The sequence below is a fragment of the Megascapheus bottae genome, chromosome 31 (genome assembly GCF_031878675.1).
Source record: "Megascapheus bottae isolate mThoBot1 chromosome 31, mThoBot2.hap1, whole genome shotgun sequence".
NCBI lineage: Eukaryota > Metazoa > Chordata > Mammalia > Rodentia > Geomyidae > Megascapheus > Megascapheus bottae.
The window spans coordinates 3,397,255-3,416,598 of NC_143539.1; the positions used below are offsets into that span (position 1 = coordinate 3,397,255).

Below are 19,344 nucleotides of genomic sequence, written 5' to 3' on the forward strand. Positions count from 1 at the left end.
AATTGCATGTATTTTAGAAAAAGCAGAAAGATGCTATGTCTGGATTTTTGGTACAGTGATGATGTTTGCAATTCTTGCATTAAGGAAAGACTGTTATTTGGGTTCAAACTGTTATTGGAGTTCTAGCCAGAGTAATTCAGACTGGGGGGAAAATGCCTCTTTGTAAAGGAGGCCTGTAGGCAAAGTGGGGTGCCTAGAGCCTAAAGAGTAATTCAAAGGCAAATAAAGGCTGAAATGTGAAGTGTTAAAGTAAGAGTTTTGAAAAAAAAATAGAAATGGGTTTTTGGATAAAATTGGGAAGTGAGATTGTCCTAAATGTTTGTTTCAAAGTGGATTAAAGGAGAGCTGTCCAAAATGATTCTTTCATTGTTATCCCAGTTTGCCTTGTAGATTTTCTGTACCAATTGCAGAGAGAGACAGATGATTCTTACAAGTTTGTCAAATGTGACTTTGGTCCTTAACAAGTTCCTGGTAAGACCATGCTTAAAAACAATGTGTTGACCACCTTGTTGTTTTTAATTGGAGTAAAGCAGCCTTCTTGGGTTTTTTTGGTTTTGGTTTTAGGGTTTTTTTGCCAGTCTTGGGCTTGAGTTCAGGGCCTGAGCACTGTCCTTGGACTTTCTCAAGGCTAGAGCTCTACCACTTGAGCCTCAGCACCACTTCCGGAGTTTTTCTATGTATGTGGTGCAGAAGAATTGAACCCGGGTCTTCGTGCATGCTAGGCAAGCACTTTAACCACTAGGCCAAACTCCTGGCCCCTAAAGCAGCCTTCTTAAAATGACTAATTTCATTTGAAAACTGCAGTTCGAAGCCAGTCTGGGAGCACAAAGTCCCTGTGAGATTGTGATCTCTACCAACAGAGTGGTGGTGAGGCAGAGTGGCTTTGGAGCTCGAGGAGGCAGAGTGCTAGCCTTGAGCTGGAGAGCTGAGGGACAGTGCCCAGACCCCCAAGGTCAAGTCCAGCAAGCAAGGGAAATGCCAAAGGTGCTTTTAGCCCAACATGGAAAAAACACCTCTGGGAAAAAGCAATGGAGCATCCAGAAGCAGTAAGCCAATGCTTGGATGGCAGAAATGGTGTCAGATTTCTAAGTCGCTTGTGTTTGTTTGGCCTTTCAAAATTAAGGAGGTCATAAAAAATAGTTTGTAAAGCCAGACAGGGTGGCTTACACCTATAATCCTAACTACTCAGGAAGCTGAGGTCTGAGGATCACGGTTCAAAGCCCCCCAGGCACTAAAGACCGGAGGACTCTTATCTCCAAATAACCACCAGAAAATGGGAAGTGGCTTGTGGCTCAAGGGGTAGGGTAGAAGCCATGAGCTGAAGAGCTCAGGGACAATGCCCAGGCCCAGAGTTCAAGCCCCATGACCCACCAAAAAAAAATAGTTTGTAAACATGCCTTTGTAATACCCATGTGTGTCTACCTCATAACTGCACATTTGCTGGTCGTTTGTAATAATGAGTAAAGAAAAAAAAAAGCTAAGTTTGTCAAATGGGGTAAATAGGTTAAATCCTAACAGCCCCGCCACCGGTATCTATTCAAAGTCCTAACTGGCAGTGAATTTTGAGCTGCACATCTGTTTAGGAAAGGAAGTTTGTGGACCTGAGGTCATGATCCCATTGAGTTCTGTCTAAAGGCCTGCCGAGCTACCTTAGGCTGTCCAGGCCACAGAGATCAAGTTCCCCAGACAATCAAGAAAATGCCTATGCAAACAAGTGCTAAGCAAGCTACACCATTGTAGCCAAAGGAAAGTTCTGTGCAGTTGTTAAATGTTGTATATGATCTCCAGTTTGGAGTGAATTATTGCTCCTGATATCTAATCCTGGAAATCTGTTGGTAAAATAGTTTAAGCTTTTAGGGCCCCTGGCTAAGTGTAAAGTCAACGCTCCTGAGTCAGCTTGAAGAAGTTACAGAAGATGGATCTATGACCATAACCTCCTTAAGATCAAGGGACCAGAGTCATCTTCAGAAAGGAGGCACCATACATTAGAGGCATGGTAAACAGTGATAACAGTGTACAAGTGTGGAGAATGTACTCATGAGAAATGACTACAAGCTCAGGTCCCCTAGGCCTGCCTAGGAAATACTAGCCTTATTTAAAATAAATCTAGTTACTACAGAGTGTCACCCCGGTAAGTTACTTTGGGGTCTACTAAAAATCACTGGGGTGCCAGCCTGCGAAAACCAGTGCATTCAGGAGAAACAACCAGGAAATCACTCAGAGGTTTCACTAAAGTCAGGCTCTAGGTTAAGCTTCTTTAATAAGTCTGTGCAGAAATTTGCAGGAAGCCAGCAGAAGGTGTGACATTCCCTGAGCTGCAGAGACATGACTGCTACTACACATCCTGTCCTGCCTGGCTCTACCTCCCTGCTGCTGATTCCTGATAGGAGATTGCTTTGATTCTACCGGAACTAAATCCTTGGTCAAGGGACATCCTTTCTGTGCTAAGTTCCAAGTCTCCTGACTATATGAATACTAGACATATGGAACCAACTTGAACTTCTGGAGACACCTGAAGTCACAGGAGAGAAAAGCTCAGGCAAAAATTCAATAGTATGATTTCATGTAAGGAGGAAATGAAGTAATGAAGTAAGAAGACTATACCAACTAATTTTTGCAGAAATCCTTGTGCCTCTGGCTGGTGAGGGGAATTCTCCATCCACTACTGAAAGGCCTAGAGGTGAGAGATGCTAAGTGCAAATGAGGGCTGTGGTGAATAGATAGATGGATGGATGGATGGATAGATAGATAATAAAGAAAGGAACTGGAAAAAAATTGGATAAGAAATGATTTAAATTAAAAAGTAAGGACTGACTTAAAATGTTTGCTGAAAGAAAGGAAGATAAATCCCAGAAAGGTTTGTGTATGTAGCAAATAGTATGAATATGTGTTGAAATTGGAGCTTATAAATAAAATTGGTTGTATGTATGGTAGATCTCCCCCACTCTTTCCAAAACTCAGGGAGCTGAGTAGGCTGATAATACCAACCACCACTTAATCCAGTCTTCATGGGCCTTGTGGTTGACTTTGGGGCACATTTATCATTTGGTTGCTCATCCCCTGCAGACACTGAAAAATCATGCCCTCTGCTGCCCTGCACCCAGGGGTGGATTCACCATCACCAGAGCTCAACCCTCAAGCCCAGGTGGACCAGATCCTTCACTGTGACATGAGGCCCTCAGCCCAGGTTTACAGGGACCCAACCCCGTGATCCTACGGTTGTCAAAGTGATCAGGCTTTGGCCGTGGATCAACCACACCCAGGTTAGAAAGGTCACAAAACCAAACTTGGACTATGCTGCTAATACCATGACCACTGGGACACAGGACCCAGAACCAGCAACCCCAAAGACATGGTGCCTAGGGCCCATTTTGAGGCCCCCCTAAAGATAAGAAATGCCACTCCACCCAGATCATTTGATTGGGAGATAACAGACTGCAGCATGGCGGGGGAAAAAAACATTCCTTTTTTTGTTGGTCTAGGTGTTGCTACCGCAGCACAGACTCACTGATTATTGGAGATCAGAATCTCAGTTAACTTACTGAACAAGGGATTGAGATTTGTGTTTCTTAGAAGACCCCATCTTCCTTTTAGAACATCGGGTAGACTCACTAGCTGAGGAGGTAGCCCTCCAGTTCAGAAAGGGGTTGGATCTTTCTCAGAGGGAGGCCTCTGTATGGCTCTGGGAAGGGTCTGTTGTTTTTATGCAGCAATCCTGGTCATCTGGCTGGCTGAGTGGAATTCTCCACTCAGTGCTGAAAGGCCTAGAGGTGAGACATCTGGGATTATCAGTGATGGTGATTGTAGGGGCCCTGGGTCCCCTCTCTCACAGCACAGCCTGCTTGTTCCCTAGGCAACATGAGGCCCATTCAATATAATTAGCTACCAACCCCCTTGGCCTTGGACAGCCCTCTGGGCCTGAGCTATCACCATGCAGGCCAGCAAGGTACCCCTACACCTTACCCATCCTTTAGGTCACCTGAGGGGATCAGTCCATGAGCATGTCAGGTAGCAAGCCTGTCCCCATCCCCACACGTTATATAGGTCACCCTAAACAATAGCAGGTGCTTCTCCCCACGTGCTCGCCTATGTGGTGGGAGGTCTGCCAATCCCTTTCCTAGCATTAAACTTCTTTTGTCCTTGTACCTGGCTGTCTGCGTGGTTTTGTGTCTAAGTCTCCTTATTATCTAACAATCAGAGATTCATAACCTCTGCTTTGAGAAGATCGTACTGGCTTCAGGAGGAACCCCTAATGTTGCTTCTCCTTGGCATTACTGTTGGACCATGTATCCTTAATATTTTACTCAATTACATAAAGGAGCTAGAACTCTACCACTTCTCACTTTTATTTTCCATGTATATGTATACTGAGGAAGAGAATCCAGGTCTTCGTGCATGCTAGGCAAGCACTTGACCACTAGGCGAAACTGCTCGCCCTTTGTGGTTTTTCAACATTAAGGGTATTTTTAAGTATCTCTTGTAATGCTGCTTTGGTGGAGATATATAGTTTTAATTTCTCTTTGTTGTGGAAGTTTTTTCTTTTTTCCTCAGTTACAAAGGGGACGTTACCTGAATTCTCTATACTTGGTTGATAGTTATTGGTCTTTAGTGTGGGGCAGACTTCATTCAAGGTTCTTCTTCTTTCATAGTCTCTGCTGAGAGATCTGTAGTTCTTTTGATTGGGTTCCTTCATAGGTGAGGGAACTTTTCTCCCTTAACACTTTAAGGATCCTTTCCTTGGGTCTCTGTTGATCCTATACAGATTATAATGCGCTGGTGAGATATCCCCTCTGGCCTGGTCTGTTTTGGTTATAAAGGCTTCTTGTATTGAAAGGGCCTACCATTTTTGATGTTTGGGAAGTTCTTTGCTAGGATGCTGTTAAATATATTTCCTATTCCTTTAGCTTCATACTGTCTTCCTCATTTTCTCATTTTCTTCTTGCCTCCTCCTCCTCCTCTTCCTCCTCTTCCTCTTCCTCTTCCTCCTCCTCCTCCTCCTCCTCCTCCTCTTCTTCTTCTTCTCCTTCTCCTTCTCCTTCTCCTTCTTCCTCTTTCTCTCCTTCTTCTTCTCTTCTTCTTGTTCTCCTTCTTGTCTTCGGGTCATGGGGCTTGAACTAGGCCTGGGTGCTGTGCCTGAGCTCTTCAGCTCAAGGCTACACTTGAGCCAAACCCCACTTCTCATTTTCTAGAGGTTAATTGGAGATAAGTGTCTCTGGTCCTTTTGTGCCTGGACTGGGTTAAACCTTGATCCTCAGATCTCAGCCCCTTACAGGTGTGAACCATTAATCCCAGCTTTCCAGAGATTTAGAAAGGTGAAAGCCTGCTAGCACTCCTGTGTGTTTAGAAGGAGGACCTTTGGTCTGAGGGGCCTTGGGAAACTCCAACCCTGTCTACCACATGCCATGCTCTGTAGGCCCAGAACTCATTCATGATCACCGCATGTCCAGGCCCAAGTGGGGAAGGCAGAGAGCACTATGGATCCCACCCACAGCTCAGGATGTATGCAGGACCATGAGCAAAACTTTTCATAACCAGCTGTGTCCTGAAGTTTACTTTCTCCTGTGTTTGACTGGGAGAAAACACATCAACACATCTTGAAGTGGTAACAGGCTTAACTTTTAATTAACAAACTTGACATGATGTCTACGAGGTTCCTATGGACCTTGAAAGTGGTTTGTGTCTCTCTGGGGCCATCAGACTGAAGCCCAGGAAACAAGGCCATCCAGACAGCAGGAGACAGTGACTGATGTCCACTGGGAGAGACCTGGTCACCCTGAGCCTATGACACATAAGGGGCTGGGCAGAGCAGACTAGGCAGAATGCCAGGAGGCTGCAGGGAAGCTGCTCTCGTGTGCAGAATTGTGGAGATCTCAGCGGTGAGAAGCCCATGAGGTAGGAAGAGGTCAAACGACTTCATGATCCTCTTTACCCAGCTTTGCTCTCCTCCATGCTGTACTTTCTGTGATAGGGAATGGCCTTGAAGCAATGCTTTCATCAGGGAGCCTAGAAATAAAAATGCTTGTTCAAATAACTTTCTCTGCAATAACACTGGAATGACTTTATGTTTTTTATTGATAATTTAAGGAGTGAAATCTGATTGGCTTTTATTGATTTAGATACTTTTGTCTGTCCTGAGGATTGATTCAGGGCTTGGGAATTATCCTTTAGGACTTGTGCTCAAGGTAGGAAGCTATCTCTTGAGCCAAGCTCACTTGCTCCATCTTTGGTAGTCTCTGAGGGACAAGAGTCAGACTTCCCTATTCAGGTTGGATTCAAACCCCAAACACGGTTGGATGTAATCTGCTGAGTAATTAAGATTGTGTGTGAAAGCCACTGTCACCAACCTACACGTGACTTTCTTCTGTCTTATCAATTCTACAATGTGACAGACTGTAATGTTACAGTCTTTCCGGTGCTATCATTTTCTTGACATGATTATTATGGGTGTGATCAAGGTGATAACACTATTTGACTGCATTTCTTATTAACACCATGCTATTATAATAGCAGATTAAAACAATGCTTCATTGAGTTGTAGGAAGTGCATGAAAATAGTTTCACATCAGGCATGTTTGACATACTTCTCCTTTGAAGCTTATTTTGTTTTTTACCCAGAATTTCCCCCACTTGGAATTCCACTCCTGGCAGCAATGCATCTAGAAATTTTTTTGTATGATGCTAAGTACATATTGTTTGGTACCAAAATCTGAATTCAAGATTGGTACCTTACTTTCTCACAAAGGGAGATGTGTTTTCAAATGAGAGGTTGTAGCTGGAAACTGTTGGCTCATGTCTGTAATCCTAGGGACTCAAGATGTAGAGATCTAAGGATCGTGATTAAAAGCTAGCGCAGGAGGGAGAGTCTTTGAGACTTAGATTGACAACTCCAAAGACATAGGGAAGCTAGGCAGTGGTGACTCACGCCAGTAATCCTGGCTTCTTAAGAGGCTGAGAGCTGAAGATTGCAGTTCAAAGCCAGCCTAGGAGCAAAACTGCATGAGGCTCTTTTCACCAGTGAATCAGCAGAAAACTGTAAGTGACAGTGTGGATAAAGTACTAGAGAGCTAATCTTCAGCTGAAGAGGTTAGGAACGGCACCTAAGTCTAGAGTTTATGTCCACGACTGACAAAGAAATTAATTATTACAGAGATTTGGCTATTAGCCTTAAACAGAAAAAAACAACCCTCAGAGACAGCATTCAGGACTTGAGATGAAGACCAAATACTTCACATACTCATTAGACACACACACACACACACACACACACACACAGACACACACACACACTGCAATCTGTGAGGATCATAGAAAACTCTTATAGCATGCAAATTTATCTGTCACACAGAGCCACCTTCTCCTAGCGAAGGCACAGGACCCACGCTGGGAGCCACGGATTCACTCTTACAAGCTCAGCCACCTCTATTGTCTAAGAAGTTCACAATTCCTTGCAATCCCTTGTCAGAATTGCCACCCCTGGCCTGACACTGAATGTCATCTTCCTCCTATTCTTCCTGAAGCTCCAACTAGAATGGGTCGGTAATCTGTGAAACTCATTTGTCTTTCCTATGTGGAATGGCTGGCTCCTCCAACCATCAAACATCACAAACGCCATTCACGACGTTTCTGGGTGCATCTGTATGGGGGATTTTCCTCATAGCTCAGCTGTGTGTCGGCGTTATGGGCAACTCCCTGCTCTCCCTGCTCTATCTCTACACGTTTTTAGTCCAGCCTCATCTGAAGAAGCCCATCGACGCCATCTTCATGCACCTGACTCTGGTCAACATCCTGAACCTCCCCCTCACACTTCTGCCAAATATCATGGCATCCTTTCGAGTTCAGCGTTTTCTGGATGATGTGGGCTGCAAGGCTGTCGTGTTCCTCTCCAGAGTCACCCGGGGGCTTTCCATCTGCACCACCTCACTCCTCAGTGTGTTTCAGGCCATCACCATCAGCTCTGTCCAGGCCCAGTGGGTGTGGCTGAAATCCAAGTCCTCACTGTGGATTTTCCCTTCTTTCCTCTTCTTCTGGGTCATCAATATGGCCATCTACGTCCCAGTCATTACAGATTTGAAAGCCACAAGCAATTTCACTCTTGTTGGCTCTGGCTTTTCCAATGCATATTGTCACTCTCTACAGATGGAAGGCAGTACACCAGGGCATTACATCTGTGTCTTATTAGTTTGGGATCTTGTGTTTGTAATCCTCATGATCTCCACCAGCCTCCACATGGTGAAACTCCTCTACCAACACCACCAGAGAACTCAGCACCTCCACAGTCCCAGCCTGGCCTCCCAGCCAGCGCCTGAGAACAAGGCCACACACACCATCCTGCTGCTGGTCAGCTGCTTTGTCTTCTTCTATTGTTCCAACAACATCGTGCTCTTTTATTACTTTTACACACGAGTGAAGATCCAAACCCTGGAAGTGATCATTTGTATTTTATCATCATGCTACCCAACTGTGTTCCCTTTCTTGCTCCTGAAGAATAATAAAGTTCTTTCTAAATGTCCATTCTCCCTTTCATTGACAAGGATTGCCAGTGGTCAGAAAGCATTCAGTGGCTGATTAGACAGTGAATAGTTTTTCAAAGCAGATAAGATTCTAGTAATATATGTGGGAAAAGTGTGTGTATTCAGCCCTGGAATTTTTTTCAAATTCAGATATGCTGTAATTTCTAAAGATTGAGGTACTTTTGTGTGTGTGTGTGTGTGCAGGTGCATGTGTGTGTGTGTGCCTGTGTGTGTGTTGGACAAATTTTTATATTGTTTAATCATTGAAAATATTATTGCTGGGATTAGAATGAATTCGTTTACTGCAAAGTTTAAAATTTGAATCATTTTCCTTCTCATGTAAAAACAACTTCTATAGAGTCCATTTCTTCCATTGTTGTTTGATACAGGGAATTTAATTAGATCATCCTGTGAATGCTGGCTATCCAATGATAGAGCAGAATCTTCACCCAGTGGGAGTGGATGCAGCCAGTGATAAACTAGGCTGTTGTCTAGGAGAAATCGTATAGCTACCTGTAGCTGTATGGGAGCAGCTGTATGGTAAGCCTTGTAGCAGTGGCTTGTGCTTGAAATCCTAGCTATCCAAGAACCTGAGATGGGAGGTTGCAGTTCTCAGGCCCCTGGCTATAAGAGTCTGTGAGACTCTTACTTTAATTATTCACATAAATAGCCAAACGTAGTGCGGTGGCTCTAGTGGCAGAGGGTTAGACTTGGAAAAGAAATGGCAACCAGGCCCAAACTTCTAACCCAGGACTGGAAACTTAGAAAATAAAACACATAAAAGAAATGAAGAAAAAGTAGAGATAAAGGTCAGGCACCAGTGGCTCCTGCCTGTAATCCTACCTATTTGGGAGGCTAAGATGAGAGGATTGGCGTTCAAAGCCACCTGGAGCCCCAAAGTCCCTGAGACTCTTCTATCCAATTAACCACCAGAAAACCCGAAGTGGAGCTGGAGCTCAAGTGATAGTGTAATGCGGTAAAATGGAAAATGTATGATTTTTGTACTGTGGAAAATTTATTATTGTAATGCAATTGTGGAAATCAGGGCCTGTGGCTTAGAGCCTTTCCCTTCTCCCTGTTCCCCTCTGCCACTGTTTAGCCAGACCCTTTCCCCTGCCTTTCCTTTACCCAGACTCAAACTGTATCTTGAGACATCCTGGTGCCACAACCAGGTACATCCTGATTATAGATAAAGAAGTATGGAATTTATAGTTGTGAACCCCCAGCATGTTTGCTGGCCTTCTTTAAAAACCTCCTGCTTGTACACATCAGGGCTGGCTCTGAGATCCCCATCTTGGGGTATAGCCCTGGCTTCCAGGCTCCTTCCCTTGTCAATGAACTTCTAACGTGCCGATCGTCCCCCTCTGGATCCCACTTCATTTAGTTGGGGGCTCGTCTGGGATGGATGGTGTGAAGACCCCAACTCAGACCAATTAGTAACTGGCCACCTTGAGAATCATCATGTCTGCATGTTTCAGGGCTGAATCTCTTCTGCACATGTTAGCTTTGGTGAGTGGGAAGTCTGTAACTCTCTGGAAGTTCTGGTGTGTTGGGAGCCAGAGTGGAATCAAACTGTACCTTGATTTGCATCAGACAATGGCTTTATTGTCTTATTGTTTTCTGGCCTTATTCTGTTTAAATGACCTGAGATTTACCATATGAATGTAACACCTGGAAGTTCCCTGGGTCTCAAAAGGGAAGAGGCTGGAGTGGAAAATAAATGGGGCAGTCTTTACCTGGACTGCAGACATCCCGGACCCAGTGTGTCTGTCTCTCTTCTATTTTTTCCTAGTCCTTGCCCCCTATTTCAGGAACCCCAATCTGTGAACCCTGGTTTGCTGCCGGCTGGCCCCGGCAACTCGCGCCTAAACAGGAACCCTGAAAATCTGGGACGACGGTGGAGGACCCCGCTGTGGTGAGTAACACATCGTAGGACTATTAAGAGAGGATCTTAAGAGAGTGTATAGTCAGGAGTAAAAATTATGGGTCAAACTCATAGCCATACGTCATATGTACCGATCTTAACAGGCCTACTTGAAGCCCACGGAATGTGGGTGGAAAAAGGGGTGCTTCAGAGCTTCCTACAGTTTGTCGAGGAGGCATGCCCGAGGTTTATAGAGGAGGAATTCCAAAAAACCTGGCAGCGGATAGGAAAAAGAATTCAAGAATATTATAATGTATATGGCCCCGAAAAGACCCCAGTAGAGGCTATTGATGTATGGAATTTAGTAAGTGAATGCATAAATCCTCAACATGAGAATGCTGAACTTAATCTTGAATTAAGGGAAATTTATGAGTTAAAGGACCCTTCTGAAAAACCTGAGGCTGAGCCATATGCCGCAGCCCAAGAGAGTCTAAGTGAGATCTTGAAAAGGGAACAACAACCAGTAGATATTGAGTATCAGAATTCAGATTTGAATATCAAGGAGGAAAGTTATGATGAGTCAATGGAGGGCCGGATGGCTACGATGGAGAAGAAGTTAGAAGAAATCCTACATCTTCTATCGAAAATGGGGATAGAGCAGAGAGCCCCCCCAGAAGTAGGAAAGAAATATGACCCTCAGGCCACTATGGTGTCTGATTCTAAACCTTACCCCCCGCAAACCCATGGGGCAGTCCCTCCCTCTTCTCAGCCACAAGTGCATCTTCTAACAACTCCCCAAAATCAGTCTCCAGCCTCCTCCGTGCCACCCCAGGCAGTGCAGGATTGGACCTCTGTTCCTCCACCTGCTCAGTATTGACCCCAGAGATGGGGACACCAAGCTCTCCCCACGGGGTTCTTCGGCCCCCTTCCCCTGGGAGTCGCTGGATTGCTGTTAGGGCGAAGTAGCTCAGCCCTTAAAGGGATACAGATTACACCTGGCAAAATTGATCAGGATTTTACTGGAGAAATCAAAGTTATGGCCTCTGCCCCGAAACACGTGGTATCGATCCCAGCCGGTCAAAAATTAGCACAACTAATACTTGTGCCTTTACCTCCCGGGGAGACTGCTAATTCCCCATGTGGACAGAAAGGATTTAGATCTTCTAATATCTATTGGGTACAAAGCATAAAACAAGAGAGGCCTGAGATGACTATATTTATACAAGAAAAGCCCTTTAAAGGAATATTAGACACTGGAGCAGATGTGTCTGTGATATCTAAAAAACATTGGCCAGCCCAATGGCCCCTGACAACCTCTATGACTTCCCTACAGGGGGTTGGGCAAGCAACTGACCCACAGCAGAGCAGTGCGATCCTTGTTTGGAGAGATGAGGAAGGGCACTCTGGTCATTTTCAGCCATTTGTCCTGGATCATCTGCCAATTAATTTATGGGGTCGTGATATCATGGAAAAAATGGGAGTGTATATGTTTAGTCCTAGTGCTGCGGTCACTAAGCAGTTACTTGATCAAGGCCTCCTCCCCTTTAGGGGACTAGGCCGAGCAGCACAGGGGGAGCTAGAGCCACTCCAACCCCAGTCTCACCCTATGAGACAAGGATTAGGGTATTCTTTAACGGGGGCTGTTGTTTGTCCTGCCCCTGATGCTGATCCCATAAATTGGCTCTCTGAAGAACCGGTATGGGTCGAACAGTGGCCTCTTTCACTAGAAAAGATCATTGCAGTACAGCAGCTGGTACAGGAACAGCTGGACTTGGGACATGTGGCCCCTTCTAACTCTCCATGGAATTCTCCAATTTTTGTTATAAAGAAAAAGTCAGGTAAATGGAGGCTGTTACAGGATTTGAGAAAGGTGAATGCAACCATGGAACTGATGGGGGCCCTACAGCCTGGCTTGCCTTCACCCATGGCAATCCCAAAGGATACTTATAAGATTATTATAGATTTGAAGGATTGTTTCTATACTATACCCCTAGTGCCTCAAGACTGTAAGCGCTTTGCCTTCAGCGTCCCCTCTGTTAATTTTAAAGAACCCATGAAGCGATATCACTGGCTTGTGCTTCCACAGGGCATGGCAAATAGCCCAACTTTATGTCAAAGTTTTGTAGCTAGAGCCATTTCTTCCACTCGTGAAAAATTTTCTTCTGTTTATATTGTTCATTATATGGGTGACATCTTGTTGGCTTGTTCTGACCCTATCGTCGTACGACAAGCCTTTGGACAACTAAAGCAAGATCTGAGCCTCTTTGGCCTTATAATAGCAGCTGAAAAGGTTCAGGAACACCCCCCTTTTACGTATCTAGGCCATATATTAGGCCCACACTATTTTAAAAGCCAAAAAATACAATTAAAAACTTCACACTTAAGAACTCTTCATGATTTTCAGCAATTCTTAGGAGATATAAATTGGCTTCGGCCTTATCTAAAGCTGTCCACAGGAGAGTTAAAACCCCTCTTTGATCTCTTAAAAGGAGATACCAACCCTACATCCTTGCGCAAATTAAATCCTGACGCCAGGAGGGCCATCCAAATTGTAGAAAAGGCAATTTCCCAGCAACAAGTGACCTATTGTGACTATTCTAAACCATGGGGAGTTTACATTTTAGCTACTTCTCACTCCCCAACTGCTGTATTGTGGCAGGATGGCCCACTTTTATGGCTTTATCTACCATCAACACCCGGCAAAGTGCTGACCCCCTACTACGAGTTGGTAGCTAATCTGATACATATGTGCCGAGTGGATTCCCGTAAATATTTAGGTCAGGAACCTCATTTTATCTGTGTCCCATATAATCTACAACAAGATTGGCTATTCTCCCATTGCGATCCTTGGGCCATTGCTTGGGCCAATTATACGGGAAAAAATTTGCATCACTACCCGTCTAACAAACTTCTCCAATTTGCTGCGTGTCATACGTTTCTATTTCCTTCCATAGTACGGGCCTCGCCTTTATCTTCTGCCGCTTTGGTATTTACAGATGGATCCTCTAATGGAACGGCTGCTTTGACCATTAATGGGAAAACTCAATCTTGGGTTACGGGTTTTTCCTCTGCCCAAGAGGTGGAATTAGAGGCTGTTTTACAAGCACTCGTCCTGTTACAAGACGAGCTCTTTAACTTATACTCAGACAGTCAATATGTAATTCGTGCTCTTCAAGTCATAGAAACTGTTCCCTTTATTGGAACTACTAACTCCAATATTCAGACCCAATTTCGCCAGGTACAAACTTTGCTTTGTTCTCGCAACCACCCTTGTTTTTTTGCCTTTGTTCGAGCTCACACTAATCTTCCTGGCCCTTTAAGTGAGGGCAATGCGGTTACTGACTCCGCCACCAGAGTTTACTTAACTCAGGTTGAACTTGCTAAGCAGTCACATGCCATCCACCATCAAAACAGTCGAGCCTTGCGCCAACAGTTTAAATTATCTAGAGAAGCAGCACGACAAATAGTTAAGACTTGCTCCAACTGTGTCCCTTTTTCACCAGCCCCCCATTTAGGTATAAATCCACGAGGACTGCTTTCTAATCACATTTGGCAGATGGATGTCACACATGTTCCATCATTTGGCCGATTAAAATATGTTCATGTTACTGTAGATACTTATTCTAATTTTATCTTGGCCACCCCCCTTGATGGGGAAGCTACTAAACATTGTATTTCTCACTGCATTTGATGCTTTGCTGTGATGGGGATTCCCTCGCAAATAAAAACAGATAATGGCCCTGGCTACGCAGGCCGAGCATTTCAATCCTTCTGCCATTCCTATAATATCACTCATATTACAGGCATTCCTTACAATCCTCAAGGTCAAGGCATCGTGGAGAGAGCTAATGGATTATTAAAACATCAAATTGCTAAAATACAGAAAGGAGAGTCGTATCCCGCTACCCCTGTGAATATACTTGATCATGCTTTATTTGTTTTAAATTTTTTGAATTTGGATTCAAATAATTTATCTGCTGCTCAGCGATTCTGGGAAAAAAGAGAGCAGCGTGCTTTTGCCTTAGTAAAGTGGAAGGATCCCCTAACTGGTGCTTGGCATGGACCCGATCCTGTTCTAACCTGGGGTCGAGGGGATGTATGTGTTTTTTCACAAGGAGAAAATGATGCCCGCTGGCTGCCTGAACGCTGCATTCGGATCATGGAGAGTGACAGTGGCCATCCAAGCAGTGACTCACTGGGCCTACACCCCCAACCCTCCAGTGGTGCATCCTGCGACGTGGGAAGGACCTGAGTTATTTGTGCATGTCAATTGGGACTGCTACTGATCCACTTGTTCCACACATTCATATGAGCTGTGTTTCTCCTCCTTTTGCTATTATGTAGGGACCTTTTAACATATTCATTGACTCTACACAATTTAATATGTGACATTATTTTGTCTTTACCATCCCTCTTCTTAATAACCTTTTTTGTAAAAGATGCCCAGGTGAAAAGCAAAGGCCTCCAGAGGTAAGTAGAAGTCAGCCGACCCCCCTGTATGTCTGCGTTTTATTTTATTTTATTTTATTTTATTTTTGTTTGTTTGTTTGAAAAGGTGCACTGTGGGCCTAAAACAGAGGCCTGCATGGTCAAGGGACGCCTTGACTCCCCCTCCCCTTCTGAGTTTCTTGTCGATAACAAGGCATACCTGAGAGTCCCACCAGCAAGACATGTCTAAATCTAAAAATAACTGTTTGGTGAAAACATTGATTTGAGCTCATGTTTTTTGTGTTAAGTGTATCTGATTGAGTCCAATTTTCTTGTTATATGTCAATGTCTGATTATTTAAAAGTCTCTGTTTCTCTGTCTTGTTCGTGTTACATATTTTTCCTTGTCCAGTTTTGTCTTTAAAATTGGTACCATTTCTAAGTATGGATCCTTATGGTTTTTCTGTGCATACTCAAGCACACATCCTTGTTATTTATTTGAACATTTCTGGGCCTAGCATGGCCGCTCCCCCATGTCTGCAGTTGTAACAAGCCCTGGAAAAATAAATTCCAGCTAAGTTGTCTTGCAAAAAGTTTTGTTTTGAACCTGGTTCTCACCTGTAAGAGTAAAATTGGCAAAACTCTCTTGACACAAACTTCCGGAAAATGAACGGCCGATATTAATTTTGCACGCTTTATGATCTTTGAGTATGAATGTGTGTGAATGAGTGAGTGAACATGTTCAAGGTTAAATTGTCAGCATGCTGTATAAAACAATGGATAAATTTATACTTAAACACAAAGACAATTTGGTAAATCTAAGCTTAAAACTTCAAGAAAACTATTAGGTTTGAATGTTTTACAATGTCTCAAAGGATTATTACATTGGTTTAAAGAGAAATTGGTAAAAAGTACTTTTCTAAAGACCCGAAAAAAAAATCTGGTTTTGTAATACTTAGAGCTGTTTACATTGTAAACATTGTATCCTGTTTAACCCAGAGGTATTAGGGAATTTGGGATTTATTACCTTTAAAGTTTGGAGACATGTATTAGAGATTTAAATGTAAAATTGTTCATTAATGTCAGAAACTTTGCCTATCTGTCTTTTCTTGCAGACTGACACTGGAAGTCTGATGATAACTTTTGGTGCACTGATGTTTGTAATTCTTTTTTTTTTTGCCAGTCCTGGGCTTGGGCTCAGGGCCTAAGCCCTGTCCTTGGACTTTCTCAAGGCTAGAGCTCTACCACTTGAGCCTCAGCACCATTTCCGGCTTTTTTCTATGTATGTGGTACCAAGGAATCGAACCCGGGTCTTCATGCATGCTAGGCAAGCACTTTAACCACTAGGCCAAACTCCTGGCCCCTGATGTTTGTAATTCTTGCATTAGGGAAAAACTGTATTTGAGTTTAAACTGTTGATGGAGTTCTAGGCAGTAATAATCTAAACTGCAGAATAATATAAAAAGTCTCTTCAAAGGCAAAGGGAGTGACCTGGGCCCTAGGGGGCCTGGAGGCAAAGAGAATTCCTTTAGCCTTAAAGGTTTTTCAAATGCAAATAAAGACCAAAGTGTTGAGTTTAAGTTAAAAAGTGTAAAAGTTTTAAAGAAGAGTAGAAATGGTTTCTGAACAAAATCTAAAAGTAAAATTGTCCTAAAGTTTTGTTTCTAAAAAAGGAAACAAGGAAAATTAGGACTATCAAAATGGTTGCTTAATTGCTATTTCAGCTTACTCTTGTAAGTTACTTTATAGCAATCTCCAGCAGGCCCATGGAGAAGGACAGCAGATCCTCATTCAGATGTAAGTTTGGCCCTCACCAAGTTCTAGGTAGGCTCATGCTTAGAGACTATTTCTGTGTTGACCACCTTGTTGCTTTAATTGGAGTAACGTGGGCTTTTGTAGGACTCATTGATCTGAAAGCCGCAGCTTTGAGCCTGCCCGGGCAAAGCAAAGTCCCTGTGAGACTGTGGTGTCTAATCTGTCAGCAGAATGCTGGGACAGAGTTGCTTTGGAGCTTGAAGTGGCAGAGTGCTAGCTCTGAGCTGAAAAGCTGGGGGGAAGCACTCAAGCACCAAGCTCGGGACTCATAGTGGTAGGGTGCTAGCCTTGAGCTGGAGAGCTGAGAGACAGTGCCCAGGCCCCGAGTTCAAGTACAGCAACCAACAAAGTGAAATGCCAATGGCATGTTTATCCCTGTGTGGAGAGACACTACTGGGACACGAAAGCCTCTGCTTGGATGGCAGAGATGGTGTCAGATCTTAGTCACTTGTGCTTGGCCAATCAAATTAATCAGAGCCGGGAGGTCATAGAATAGTTTGTAAGCATGCCTTACTAATGCCCGTGCCTTTCATAACTGGGCAGGAACTTGTCAATCTTCTGTGATAGTGGGTAGTTTAAAGTCCTAATTGAGAGAAATTTTTATTTTGACACCAGCCACAAATTCAAGAAAAGTTTGTGGATCTGAGGCTTGTGTCTCTATTAATCTGTTTAGATCTGACAACTGATGCATTGTTAAGGTTGCAGAAATTTAGTTCCCCAGACAATCAAGAAAAAGCCTTTGCAAATGGGTGCTATGTAAGCTACACTATTGTAGCCAAAGATGGTTTGTGCAGTTGTTAAATGTTAAATATGATCTCTAGTTTGGAGTAAATTATTGTTCCTAATATCTAATCCTTGCAACCCCTTGATAAAACAGGCTAGGCTTCTTAAGGTCCCTGGTCAAGCACAGAGACAACGTCCCTGAGTCAGCTTGAAGAAGTCACAGAAGCTGAATCTCCGCCCATCAATCCCCGTTAGACGAAGGGACCAAAGTCATTTTTGGAAAATGTGACAGGATAAATTAGAGATATAGGAAAGAGTAAAAATTGCACTTGTGTTTCTTTTCAAGTAAAAACGGGGAATATGTTGGGAGCCAGAGTGGAATCAAACTGTACCTTGATTTGCATCAGACAATGGCTTTATTGTCTTATTGTTTTCTGGCCTTATTTTGTTTAAATGACCTGAGATTTACCATATGAATGTAACACCTGGAAGTTCCCTGGGTCTCAGAAGGGAAGAGGCTGGAGTGGAAAATAAACGGGGCAGTCTCGGCAGTCTTTACCTGGACTGCAGACATCCCGGACCCGGTGTGCCTGTCTCTCTTCTATTTTTTCCTAGTCCTTGCCCCCTATTTCAGGAACCCCAATCTGCGAACCCTGGTTTGCTGCCGGCTGGCCCCGGCACTGGTGGGTGCACATCTGAAGACATGTGAGAAGCTGGACGCGGTGAACCACTCTGACTTAGAGGACTCCCCCCGGGGGACACCCCTTGACCTCTCTGGTCTGCTTCGACATTGCTGATCGGGAATCTGGTCCAGGAACTTTCCCCATTTTGGCCACTCAGTCCTGGTACTGCTGGTTTTACTTTGTGTCTCTGCTTTATTCGTTGTGTTTGGAATGAGAAAATGTCTTAATTCAACTTCATTTTAAGAAAATGGCTTTGGAATGAAGAGACCGAGTGTATCCTGGTAAACTGGATACCTTTTAACCTCTTGAATGGCTTAACTTTGTTGTGGATTGAAACTCTGACAGCTTTGTCCCTTCCCCTAATCTACACTGTCCAGAGGCGGGTTTTCTCTTTCCCAGGACACCCCAACCAGGCACCCTCCATCGTGGCTTGGTGCCTTCTCAGAGATGAATCCTCTACCTGGCTGAAGAAAATCCAGCTGCCTGTCTCTGGAATGGTCCTAGCTACCCCATACCCTCAAGACACCCACAGTGCAAAGACGGAGGCCAAGTTCTAGTTTTGTCTCAAGAGGAAGCTGTGCCCCCTCCCTAGGGAACACCCATCTCCACCTTACCCTCACCTTCCTCCTTCTGCCCCTGTAAGTCTGTGTGTCTCTGTCCTGTTTTATGTGTATATGTTTTTCTGCATCTGGGAATCCCAAATCTGGAGGCCCCCTCTCAGCTGGCTTTTTCTGTGTATGTCCTGGTCTTGTGTCTAGTTCTGTTGGGCTTGTGTCTCTTTGTGGGAAATCTGAGCTTGCCATGAGCTGTGTGTCCCTTCTGCAAGAAGGCAGTTAGGAGCATACAAGTGGCTGAGGGCTTGGTTCAAACAGTTAGCTAAACTTAACAGATCAAAGGTTGTGAAAGGCTGGCTAGAATTGGCAAGGGACAGTCAGGCCACTTACTGGGCTAAGGGATTAGCTATAGGCAAATCCCCTCTTTTCCTAGCTCCAGGTGAAGGTGTTTCGTTATGGTATGTTATCTTGCTAGCAGATAAGTCCTGGAAATAAAATACCTTGCATAGTGCTTCGTAAAAAAGTTTTACCTTAAAGTCAGCAAGAGTAAGTTTGGCAAAAATAGCTCTTGCCACTGATACTAATTTTGCATGCTTTAAGATCATTGTGATATGAATATGTGTGTGTGTGTGTGAACATGTTCGAGATTAAACTGTCACAATGCTGTTTAAAACAAGGGTGAGTTTATACTTGAAACACAAAAGGGTAACTGGGTAAATTTAAGTCTAAACTCCAAGAACAAAATGAGTAGGTTTAGTGTTTCAAATG

General features: G+C 43.9%; 1 protein-coding gene across 1 annotated transcript; it reads left to right on the top strand.

Moving 5' to 3' along the window:
- Positions 1-7,660: 7,660 nt before the first annotated feature.
- LOC150043617 (vomeronasal type-1 receptor 40-like) lies at positions 7,661-8,565 on the top strand. Its single transcript, XM_090322502.1, has one exon. It carries the CDS (start codon positions 7,678-7,680, stop codon positions 8,563-8,565), a length of 888 nt encoding a protein of 295 aa, XP_090178628.1. The 5' UTR covers positions 7,661-7,677.
- The last annotated feature ends 10,779 nt before the right edge of the window (positions 8,566-19,344 follow it).